The sequence below is a fragment of the Zea mays genome, chromosome 3 (assembly GCF_902167145.1).
Source record: "Zea mays cultivar B73 chromosome 3, Zm-B73-REFERENCE-NAM-5.0, whole genome shotgun sequence".
Classification (NCBI taxonomy): Eukaryota; Viridiplantae; Streptophyta; class Magnoliopsida; order Poales; family Poaceae; genus Zea; species Zea mays.
The window spans coordinates 218,787,114-218,799,000 of NC_050098.1; the positions used below are offsets into that span (position 1 = coordinate 218,787,114).

General features: G+C 41.9%; 1 protein-coding gene across 2 annotated transcripts; it reads left to right on the plus strand.

Annotated features, from left to right (window-relative positions):
• Window positions 1–2,729: 2,729 nt before the first annotated feature.
• LOC103651410 (zinc finger CCCH domain-containing protein 13) lies at window positions 2,730–8,966 on the plus strand. Of its 2 annotated transcripts, none has more exons than XM_008677045.4 (5): window positions 2,730–3,964; window positions 4,528–5,146; window positions 6,095–7,490; window positions 7,582–7,674; window positions 7,837–8,966. In XM_008677045.4, exons 1-5 carry the CDS (start codon window positions 3,067–3,069, stop codon window positions 8,566–8,568), a joined length of 3,738 nt encoding a protein of 1,245 aa, XP_008675267.1. In that variant the 5' UTR covers window positions 2,730–3,066; the 3' UTR covers window positions 8,569–8,966. The 2 variants fall into 2 exon arrangements, with proteins under 2 accessions (XP_008675267.1, XP_008675266.1); XM_008677044.3 differs by having other exon boundaries at window positions 2,791–3,964; window positions 7,579–7,674.
• The last annotated feature ends 2,921 nt before the right edge of the window (window positions 8,967–11,887 follow it).

Sequence of the window (11,887 nt, forward strand, 5' to 3'; positions counted from 1 at the left end):
GGCACTAGGTTTTACACAGATCTAAGTCATTGACCCCTCTTAATAGTACGGCTATCTAGCCTACTAATCCGGTCAGGTATCTTCTCTAAACTCCTTAAGACCGGCAAAAATGAAACCTATATAATACCTTTCCCTTCATCCGATCCATAACCAATGCATATGATTCTTCAACATTTCCTGTTCTATGTGGTCCAACCCTGCATTCTTATTTCTCCAAGAATCGTTAGTCCACAAACAGTTGTCATTAATTACCAAAACATTACCAAAGGGGCCTAGATGATTCACAGGGGGCTTATGGGGGATAGATATCTCTGGGTTCTCATGGACACTAAAACATATCATGGGTTGTCTGATGGGCTTCCTGTCGAGTTGCCCTATGGGATGGACAAGCAGGATGAAGCCAACTCAAGTGAGCCCGATCCAAGCTAATGAAGGCCGACGTCCGAGTTAAGCGCCGCTGAAGGCCGGATGTGTCGGATGATGCAATTACAAAAACCCAAAGGGTTTGGCATTCGGTGATAACTCGGACAGTTAGGCGATGAAGACTCTGGATATGCAGGGACACGATCTGCGACAAAGAAGGAGATAAACAAGTAGATAATAATCGCAACTTGTAACGGGATAACTCTACCTGGTCACATATATATGGCCAAGGGAGACCCCTAACATTTCATCTCATCACCCACCACTCGAGCTAATTTTCATCTACAATCCTCAGCTTGTAATCCTCGTACTCCGGAGATCAATATCAATCCCCAACAGGAAGTATGGTATTACACAATTCTAAATGGTTCGAACATGTATAACTTTGTGAGTGATCCCAACGTGACTCAGCACGAACCATCGAGTCGTGATTAACGACACCGTCATAACCAAAAGCATCACAGGTAATCCCGTCCCCGTAGTGTGCGGTCGGGTCACAAACATCGACAGGTACTGGAGCACTGAGATGGATTTGCCGTCGAGATCCGGAGGTGTGTGCGTTGAGGTTGAGGAGACGAGAAAAAGAGAATGGCACGAAAGGAAGACGTCCTCGGAGTTTTGTTGGTGTCGTGCGCGCGAACACGAGATTGTGAGTGCATGTGAATGGCAAACATTTGAGGAGCACGAATATGATTTAGGGTGCGCGGACAAATTGAGATTTTGTTTAGAGAACTGTTGGAGGTTTCATTTTCTTAATATACATCCTAAAATTATATTTCTATCTCTACTAACTATTAAGAAGATAACATAGACCAAAACGTGCCCCCCTCACCTTATCGCGCACGACATGCACCTGCTCTCCCACTCACGCTGCATGCAAGCAAGCAACTATGTAAGCTACGGGTGCCCCCTCATCCACTCATGCTGCATGCAAGCCCTCACCTTATTGCGCACGACATGCACCTGCTCTCCCACTCACGCTGCATGCAAGCAAGCAACTATGTAAGCTACGGGTGCCCCCTCATCCACTCATGCTGCATGCACCTAGCTCCGAAGCTAGGCCCCATGGCTCCCTCGGCTCACGCTGCATGCGTTCTTGTCGAGGCAAATTTTTGTATGTGTTCTTAATTAAAAACCCTTCTATGTTGGTCATCTCTACTAACTATTAAGAAGGTAGCGTAGACCAAAATGTGCCCCCTCACCTTATCGCGCACGACATGCACCTGCTCTCCCACTCACGCTGCATGCAAGCTACAGGTGCCCCCTCATCCACTCATGTTGCATGCAAGCCCTCACCTTATCGCGCACGACATGCACCTGCTCTCCCACTCACGATGCATGCAAGCAAGCAACTATGCAAGCTACGGATGCCCCCTCATCCACTCATGCTCACGCTGTATGCGTTCTTGTCGAGACAAATTTTTGCATGTGTTCTTAATTAAAATAAAAAATTTAAGAAGCTCAGTGTAGCTTAGTTGGTCGACAGTATGCATGTACGCCCACACCCGACCTCTCAAGTCCAAGTCATTGTAGAGGCAAATTTTTGTATGTGTTCTTAATTAAAAACCCTTAATTAAAAACCCTTCTATGTTGGTCAAGTTTTTTAATAGATATACTTAGTTTCTTAGGCATACTTCTCTTTGTGCACAATATATAGAAAATGGTGACTAACTATCAACTACCGTTAAATTTACTCAATCATTTCCACAACACTTTTACGACATGTTGCTTATAACTAGCAGATATGAATGCTCATATGTGAAAAGTAAGGATATGAAACTTATACCAAATGTCGTGTTAGCTACTCACAGGAGTACATTATTTATCTCCTAGATTGTTTGATTTATTTTAACTTACTTATCAATGTATATAACTATGTTATGCTAGCTTTGATGGATGTTCAAGTCGGAAGGATGAGCTGAACCGTGTGCATTTGGTTCTTTCTCGTCCTTCCAAATTGGGTTCTTGTTGTGTTATCAGTTGCATCTGGGCAGTGAATGATTAATCAAACTTTCCTAGTTAAATCTTCGACTATAAATAGATACCAAAGCATTCAGCCTATACTTAAAATATAATATTAGTGTTAATGTAATATTTTGCTACACAGATTTTTCATATCATAACGACAATTGTCGTTACATATCTATATTTTATACAGATTTTTAACTCTCGTGACAACGCACAGTTATATATCTAGTTTTGTTTGGGTATGAAAATAAGAAGCTCCGGAAGATGTACCGACGGTTTTTGAATCTCTACTCCCGTGCCCAATCCCGAGTTCCCGACGCGCGCCCCCGTACCGCAGCGAAGCAAACCACCACCAGGCCAGGGCCAAATCCCCAACCAAACCCCTCCCGGCCTCGTCCCAAATCCAAAACCGGAAAAACAACCAACATTTTCCTTTCCCATTTTCTCCACCCACACGATCTCGTCGTCTCCCATCCCGGCGGCCGCCGCCTCCCCCTCCCCCTCCCCCTCCCCTCCGCTCCCTCACCCTACCAAAACCCTAGCCGCTGAACCCCAAGCGCCCTCGCGCTCGCCTCTCCCCGCCGCCACGGCAGCCTAGATCCCCGCGCGCCCCGCGTCGCCAGCTTCGGAGCTTCCGCATCTGGGTTGGTGGTGTTCTGTTAGGGTTGGCCCACCATGCCTCGGAGTTCGCGTCACAGGTCGCACCGGTCCCACAGGCGGGGAGGGTCCGCTGACCGGTCGGAGTCAGAGGGCGAGGAGTCGGCTCCGGCCTCGGGCGCGCGGGAGGAGGCCGCGGCGGCGGCTAGGGTTTCCAAAGATGCCGAGCCCGAGAGGCGTCGTTCGTCCTCGGGGAAGGAGCCCGTGAGATCGGGGAACGGGTACCCGGAGCACGGGAAAAAGAGGAAGGAGAGGGTTGAGGATGCCGTGGTGGATGTGGTCAGCGACCGGTGGAATAGTGGCGTCTGCGACGATCACCTGGTCGACAAGAGGTCCAAGAGTGAGACCTTTGGGCATGCTGAAATGGAGAAACTGCCCGACAAGTCCAGGGGATCGGGGGATGAGTCCAAGAGGTCAAGCAGACGGGCGATGATTGTGGATGACAGGGCCGAGGAGGTTGCGTCCAAGAGTGACTCTGGGAAGCGGAGGTCAGAGAAAGAGAAGGATGGGAGGAAGGAGAGTGCTGGGCATTATAAGGATGACAGAGATAGGGAGAGGGAGAAGGAAAGGGAAAGGGACAGGGAAAGGGAAAAAGAATGGGAGCGGCAGAGGGAGCGAGATATGGGAAGGAGTAGGGATAGAGAGCGTGAGAAGGAAAGAGAACGGGAGAAGGAGAGGGAGAGGGAGAGAGAACGGGAACAGGAACAGGAACACGAGCGTGAGAAAGATAAGGATCGAGAGCGGGATAGGGAAAGGGAGAGGGAGCGTGATAGGCAGAAGGACCGTGAGAGGGACAAGAAAGATTATGATTCCAAGCATGAGAGGTATGAGGATGGCGGTAGCAGGAAGAGTGGCTCAAAGACGAGTAGGGCGGAAGAGGATGCCTACTTGTATAGGAGAGATACAGATGTCAATGGTAAGTAGCCCATTTTTTACATGTTCTCCACAATACCAATAGCATTCTTGCCCTATGTACGATTATATGTCATGTTCCTACTGCAATGTGTTACATTTTTCTTATCCTGATTTTATTTAGAGTCTTGCATGATGCTATAATTGTTTTTAATAGTGGTATAATATATTAATAAACTCTGTGAAAGTGGTGGAAAATAGTGCTAGCAATTTGTATTCTTTTCTACCACACTGAACGATTTAGCATCCATCTTTCCCTTTGCTACATTAAACTTTGATGTGTTTATTATATATAGCTAACAGCTCGATATCTTCTAGTAAAGTTATATGAAACCTTATTTCTTGTACTTATGATCTATTGCCTTTCATAGTGCTGGGCCCTGCCTCAGTGAAGTAGTTGTATAGTATACTTGAAGATCTTTTTTTTTTGCTCTATGCTGAATGGTGTTTACTTATGTACTTGTTTTACCTGAATGCTGCTTATTTGAATTTCCTTGTATATATTTTTGGGTTGTTTTCTTCTCTTTTGCTGAGAATTTTCTTCTAAACTACTAATTTTGGAGGCAGAAATTTCAGCAAAAGGGAAGTACAATAATCCTGATATGCAAGCTGACAAACACAGCCGAAGAAAAGATGATTCTGAAGATACAGATAAGTGGCCCACTGACAATAGAGACAGCGATGACAGAAAGACCCTGTCCAGATATGAACATGGTAAATCTAGGAGTTCTAAGGAGCAAAGGTTTGATGATGACAAGTATAAGGAAAAGTACAAGGACGAATATGGAAGGGATAAAAGGCAACATGATGACAAGTTTTCTGATGAGCGAGTGGCTCGTAGTCATGAAAGTGATAGAGCTAATTATAAGAGTGCTAAAGATGGGCACAAAAGCTCAGAGAGCCATTACAGAAAGGATGCAGTTCAAGATGATCATTATGAGGATTATGGCAACAGGTATAAAGAAAGTAGAGGGAAAAAACGACCTCCTGAGGAAAATGACGACCAATACGATTTAAAGCCTCCAAACACACGTGATCAACGTGTGCATTTGGAAAAATCTTCAGGCAGTGGGCGTCTGGATTCTTTGATTGAGAGAGCAAGACCTGATCGTAGTTGTAGTCCAAGTAAAATCCACTCAAGAAGTTCACCTAGCACAAGTTCTTATCATGATAAAGATCAAAACCGGTAACTTCTCTTCTATATATGGTTATACATCTGAAAATACTGCACTCGTCTCTTACAAGGCTGCAGCATTGTAGCTGTACCTTGTCCTAGTATTACAGTAATAATATTTTACTTATATATTTCTATTTAATGTGAACAATGTGTATTTGTTCCTTACTAATGACATGTATTAATGTATTATGCTTATAGTTTGTGTGCTAAATTATTGCAGTGTTTCTATGCATAAGGTAGCTTCTGTGGCAGAAAAAAGCTTGATAGAACTATTGCCATTTTCGACTTAATTGGTTTTCTATTGGCCGATGATTTTTGTGGTGAAATAATTGCTAGCATTGTGGGCTAATGAATTAAGTTTCAGAGGGTGTCCCTGAAATTAGCTTTCATGAATTATTGTGTCAGTATATTTGCTGACTGCAGTTGTCTTGGGTGACAAATTATTTGAAGAGACTATCTATTGTTATTTGTAATAAATCTGTAGGCCAGAAAGTTCCTTTTGAGGTCACAATTTATTTATCAGATACAGTTTGGTTGGCTGACTTGGCTCCTTGTGGTTAGTTTTATTTCTATCCTTAGAAAACTGTCTCATGTTAGAAAGTTCCAGAATGGATCAGTTGGTTTATGGTTGGGGAGTTCCTCTGGGGTGCAGGGTAATATATTTTTCTATCTAAAATAGTTTGTTTGGCTTATTGCGAATTGATTTTGCTTACAATCCACATAAAAGGAAAACTATATATTGTTTCAGTGGGTGTCACCATGGAAGTTGATCTTCCTAGCCAGCACGTCTCTTATTTAGCTTAGAGAGGTTATTGGCCAAGTGAGGCTTGATCATTTCTTGAACTTCATGGTATCTGTTTTAGACATTGGTTTGTCAAATATTGCAATCTTGCAATTAATTAACAGATTTTGGGATTAAGTTATCTGCATTCCTCTTGTATGCTTTGTTTCTTCCAGGCATGGATCTAAAGTGGTAGATCATGGAAAGAGAGAAATGCCATATGATGAGAGAAATAGTCGACCAAGAACATCTTCTGCTAGAGAAAGGACACCTGCTTCTAGACTTCGTGACAGGGATGCAGAAAATTGGTCTTCTGAAAGGCTTAAACAGAAGGATGACCAGCCTTGTGATGTAGCATTGGAAATTCCTACATCATCACACTATGATCGCACACCTAGGAAAGATAAGCATACTTCACCAAAACAACTGTCTGAAAAATCTCCCTCTTCAGGTGATCAGAGGTTTTCAGGCAGGCCTAGTGGTGGGCGCAGTCTAGATAATAAAGGAGAAAGAAACAGCCTTACGAAATACAGAGATAGAGATGGCGACCTAGCCCAAGAACGATCACATCATCAAGATCGAACACCAGCTAAAGTTCCATTCAGAGAGCTAACACCATCAAATTCATCCATAAGTAGAAGTTGTCATTTTTCAGGCAGTTCACCAAATCATCCTCTGCCACCTTCTGCAAGGAATAGCGACTCTTCCTTCCTTAGTCTGCATGATGATGACCGTAGGCCTCAAAATGGAGATAGGAGATTCCATGGTCATCAAAAGAGGAATGACATGAATTCGGTTCGTGGACATGGACATGCCTGGAACAATCCGCCAAACTGGGCTTCTCCAGTTTCTAATGGATTTGCCCCCATCCAACATGGTGGTCCTCCTTGTTTTCATCCGCCTGTCCATCAGTTTCGAGGCCCACCTATGTTTAACCTTAGACCTCAAATGAAGTTAAACCAGCCTGGAGTTTCATATCCCATGCATGATGCTGTCGATAGGTTTTCAACCCACATGCACCCATTTGGGTGGCCTAATCATCTGGATGAATCATGCCCACCTCATATGCAAGTTTGGAATGGAGGCAGTAGTGTGTTTCCGGGTGAACCCTATATTTACGGTAGACAAGAGTGGGATCAGAATAGACCTCATGGTGGCAGCAGAGGGTGGGAGCTGACTGGTGATATATCCAAGGGACCAAATGATGTGCCGGATGCTGAACTTCTGATAGCTAAGAAGGATCCTTACTCTGCAATAACTGCTGTTTCTGATTCTGGTGGACAACATAATCTTCAACCCCAGGCTGAGCAAAAGGAGATTGGACACTTGACTGCTGAAAAATTTGAAACAAAGGATGATTCTAAAAGTTCAAAAAGTTTGGAATCTCTTCAAGGAGTACAACATGTGACTTCTATGCTGACAAAGAATGGTGCGGTCTTTTGTAAAGACTATCTAGCCAGAATCAATGTTTCACATGACCTTGTTGAGTCTGAGTTGTACAAAAGGTGTATATCCTTGCTGGGAGACTTGGGCGTAACAAAAGCCTCTCATTTGGTTAGGAATGGAATTCAGGTATTTGCATTCGTTAAAATTTATTTAGGTTTCTGCTTTTTCATTCACTTTTATATTTTTATTATGGTTGATAAATTTATTTGTAAAGCAGGATAACGAAAATATTGAAAAAATGTCTACAAAATATGGACACCTCAACCCTTTCAGTTCACGTTACCTCAAGAGTGACAGTACTATCTTTCAGGCAAGTTCTTTATTCTTTGTACCAATCTTCTCTAAAACTTATTTGAAAGTAAAAGCATCTGTTTATTGTTCACTATTCGGTATCTGTGTAGCTCTATTACACAAATTAGCTATCAGTTTATTGATACGGGAATGTTAACTTTTTCTTTTTTGACGATGACAGAGGGCTTTGGCCCTTCGTAACAACCAGACTCGAAAGGGTTTAATTATTGTCTCCGCATCTGTAAAAATGGAAGCGAACATGGATGTACTAGAAGATGACCATGGCAAGGAAATGCTTGAACAAGTGGTGAGCAATCCTGCTCTGCAACGTCACACTGAGGTCATGGAGGAAGGATCACTGTCAAAACAGGAACTTGGTGATGGCATAGAGGGGACTATTCCAGCAACTATAGGATCTGGGGGTCTGGATGCACCTCCAGAAATTCCCCAACCTGAGGTGGTGGTGGCAACAACAGCAATCACACAGTTTAACAAGGACATGGAGGATGTGTTACCTCCAGCAATTGAGGATGGTGCACTACAAGCAACCCTCGAACATGCTGTTGGCATACTGGAAGTTACACCTGGTGATGGCTTGGGGAATGTTGCACCTTCTTCAGGTGATGACATGGAGATTATGCCCTCTGCTATGACAGAACCTCGACTAGGCAAAGAAACTGCTCCTGTTGCTAGCCCTCCTGACAGTCAAGAGAAGCCATCCATCATGCATGATTCTGAGACAGGTATGGAGGTTGATAAAGTTATCGATGATATTCATGGGGATGGTAGGGTGAGCTCTATTCTTGGCACCAAACTTGATGTTGCTGCAAGTGATGGGGATTCTGAAGCTTTGTTGGTGGAAAGTAGGGTAAATTTAAGTCGGATACCTAATTCCCCAGAAAGTACACATTGAACACCTTTTATTCCATTTTAATTTCTTTTTGTCTGAGGGTCTTCTGCCCTCAGCCTAGCCCGAGTTGCCATATTTTGTTTACATCTGGGCGTTCTCTTATAGTTTAATGTTCGCAGTGAGATAGGTGTCCTTATGGGGGACTTGGACGTACCCGTGGAATGCAGGACCTGGTGGCTGGTGCAATGGCACGCCTAGTAGTCCGTGCGCATCCAGCTGCGTTTCTTGTTTTCTGCTTGGACGCAGTAGTGCCCCCTTATTGGCATGAATGTCTCGCTGCAGCTTTTGCTAAGGTCGCCCCATAGCTCGGCCACCCTTTTTCATGAAACATTTTTCTGGGATGGGATTGTTAGGGAAAAAATGAGTGTCCCAAATAAAAAAATGAATAGTGTTTCGTTCTTTTAATTCTCTGTCAGCATAGCTTATATATGCTTCATTGCCCAAGCATTTTGGTTCTATTGATATTCACGCAAGTTTAATTACAAAGTACCAAAATTTGGTATAAAGTTGTCATTTTACTTCTAATTTATTTGCTGATTCTCACTTTTCACTAAGCAAAAATAGTAGTGTTAAGGACTTAAGGTTGTATGATAACTTTCATAATATTACAACATCTCATTCTCATTAGGCTGGAGAGTATAATATAACATAACTACATAAGTTGACCGACGAAAGTTTGGTCTGAACTTCCACAGGAAAAAACTGCAAAAAGGGAGTTATTTCGTTTTTTTTGAAAAGGGAGTGGAATCATTGTACTTCTGATCTTTGAATTAAATACGTGACATGTTCAGGCGGATGGGGTTTTCAATGTGAAAGTGGTGCTTGTCATCCATTATTTTTCAATACGGCCGAACCCAACATTGATTTAATCCGGTTTGGTAGTGCTCTTGCTCTCGCTGGGCAGCTTCTCTGGTTGAATTGTAGTTGTTTTTTCTTAGAACGTTTGACAAAAATAGCTTTATTGTGGTTTTATAATAATTTGTACTCCCTCCATGCCCATAAAATAAGCCTTACATGTTTTTTTTTGTTAAAACTCATCATTTTAGAACTTTTGACTAACAATTCAGTCAAAAACATATATATTTTTAATGTATGCATGTTATATATTTGGATTTGTATTCAAAAGTACTTCAATATGTTCATTTTGTACTTGATGGTACATTTTAGAAAAATAAATGGTCAAAGTTTGGCTTTAATTATACGTCTATGATGAGATAGAAAAAGACATTTTTCGGTTTTTGCTTCTCTATAAAAATAGCTTTAGCTTTGGGTTTCTTGCAAATAGCTCCCCATTTGGTAGGGCTCTTTGTAAGAAGCCAGAGGCTGAGTCCTGCTGCCGACTTGACCTGTCTTAAAAATCTGATCCTACCCGATTCGACCAATACAACATGAGTTATAGTTTTTGACCATCAACAATCCATGGGTTGAGTACTAGCCCTGATTTTTTTTAACTAAAGCCCAACCCAATTAAAAAAACCTGATCCAAAGCCAAAAAATCCAAACCAATCTGGAAAACCCAACCCGTCCAATAGGGAAGCACGGGTCAACCGACCTGACACTAACATGGGTCGGGTATGAGTCATGCCCAACGATCTGACCTTATTTGACTAGACGTTTGAACATGTATAGTCTTGCTTGAGTCAATCCTAGCTAAATAATATTTCTAGATAAAGTCACCTGCATTAGTATGCCCAACTTCCCTACCTTTTTTCCTTGTAAATCTTATGTACATAATCCTAAAATTAGTTAATTTGTAGCATATTTTAGATGAATTAGCATGGAGCTGAAAAGACAGTCTCATTTGTTTGACTTTTTGGATGGCTTCTCAGCGTAAAATGTCGTAAGCTCAAACAAACAACTATATTTTTATTTAACTTTTGAAAAACTAAAAGCTTAGAAAAATCGAGTTTGTATGAGTTGAAAAAAATGGTTTTATGGGTCTTCTATAGTTTCATGAGTTTATGTAACATCATCTAAAAGCTATAACTGGGTTTATGATAAAAATCGAACAATAGCTTTTCAAAAAGCTTCGGTGGGGCTAAAACAAATAGGCCCTTAGACATCACTAATTAATTGTTATTGCATGAAAGCAGCAGCGACAAGGGCCGAGGAAGCTCGAGACATCGCTCCCCTACGTGTTTGTGAAGGCACCATGGGAGATGGGTTGTGAGGAGTCCAATGGATTTTAAATACCTAAGATTTTTATCCAAACCATGCATTTGGGTCTCATGCCAATTGATATCCATGTCCAAAAAAGCTCTTCTAATTAAATCCAAAATGGGTTAAGTCCATTTGGATTTTGGACGATCTAAATCCAACATCAGTTCTGTACTCGAGTGATGTTAATCTATCGATCAACTAAATTCTTGTTGCACCTGAGTGGATGAATAGTGGTGATAATGACATCTATTGCTCCTTTAAGTTGAGTTAGCTTTAAGGGACAATCTTATATATACCAACACTCCTAGGATCAAAATACAAGCTTGAGATTTAGTCTCAAGGAGCAAACAAATTTGGCTCGCATCCTTGTGTAGGCCAATGATGAGTTTGGGCCATATTCACACTAAGAAGCTAGTTGACATGGTGGAGCTAACCGTTGGGGTGGTGGTAGTTACACATATAAGGAGAGGATTAGGTGGGGCGATGATGCACTAACAACGAAATTTGAGTTTGGTATCTAGATCTACCGATTTAGGTGGGAGCAATGGGTAGGGAACGAAGGAGAGGGGGGAGTGGAAGATTGACCACCATCAAAGAGCAAAAGCTAATTGTCTTTAGCCATTTAGGAAAGAGAATATGATGGGGAGAGATGAATAATACTTATTTCTTTTGTTTAAGCATGGACTTTGCCCTTAAAGTCTACTTGATGCCTTGTACATATAAAATTTCAGCCTTAAAGTCAAGCCCAACCTCATGATTATGGTGTCATACAAATGTGTGTGTAAATTTTTGATGAGATTAACTAGGAATTTAGTTAACTGGATTTTGAGAAGGATTATGATATATTAGAAATATATAGAAGAGCTAATGGAGAGGAAGAACTTCGAAAAATAATGGACTAAATGGAGTGTTTGCTTTAGAAGTTATGTTCTTGCCACCATCGCCTTTTGTAATCTTACAAGTGATGATATTGCTAAGGTGTTAAAATTGGTTAAGCGAAAGAAGATTAACCAAGGGCTTCTGGCAAATATAGGGGAGGGTGGTAGCACACATCCACAATATGTAGATGACACTTATGTTCTTTGAACCCATAGATGACAAACAATGTGAACCTTAGATTTCTTCTTTTCTGCTATAAGGAGTCTGGTATGAGAATTAACTA

Coding starts and splice junctions, on each gene's coding strand:
- LOC103651410 (XM_008677044.3), top strand. CDS start 3,067: ATGCCTCGGAGTTCGCGTCACAGGTCGCACCGGTCCCACAGGCGGGGA. Junction 7,491..7,578: donor TGGTTAGGAATGGAATTCAG/GTATTTGCATTC, acceptor TTATTTGTAAAG/CAGGATAACGAAAATATTGA. Junction 7,675..7,836: donor GTGACAGTACTATCTTTCAG/GCAAGTTCTTTA, acceptor TGACGATGACAG/AGGGCTTTGGCCCTTCGTAA.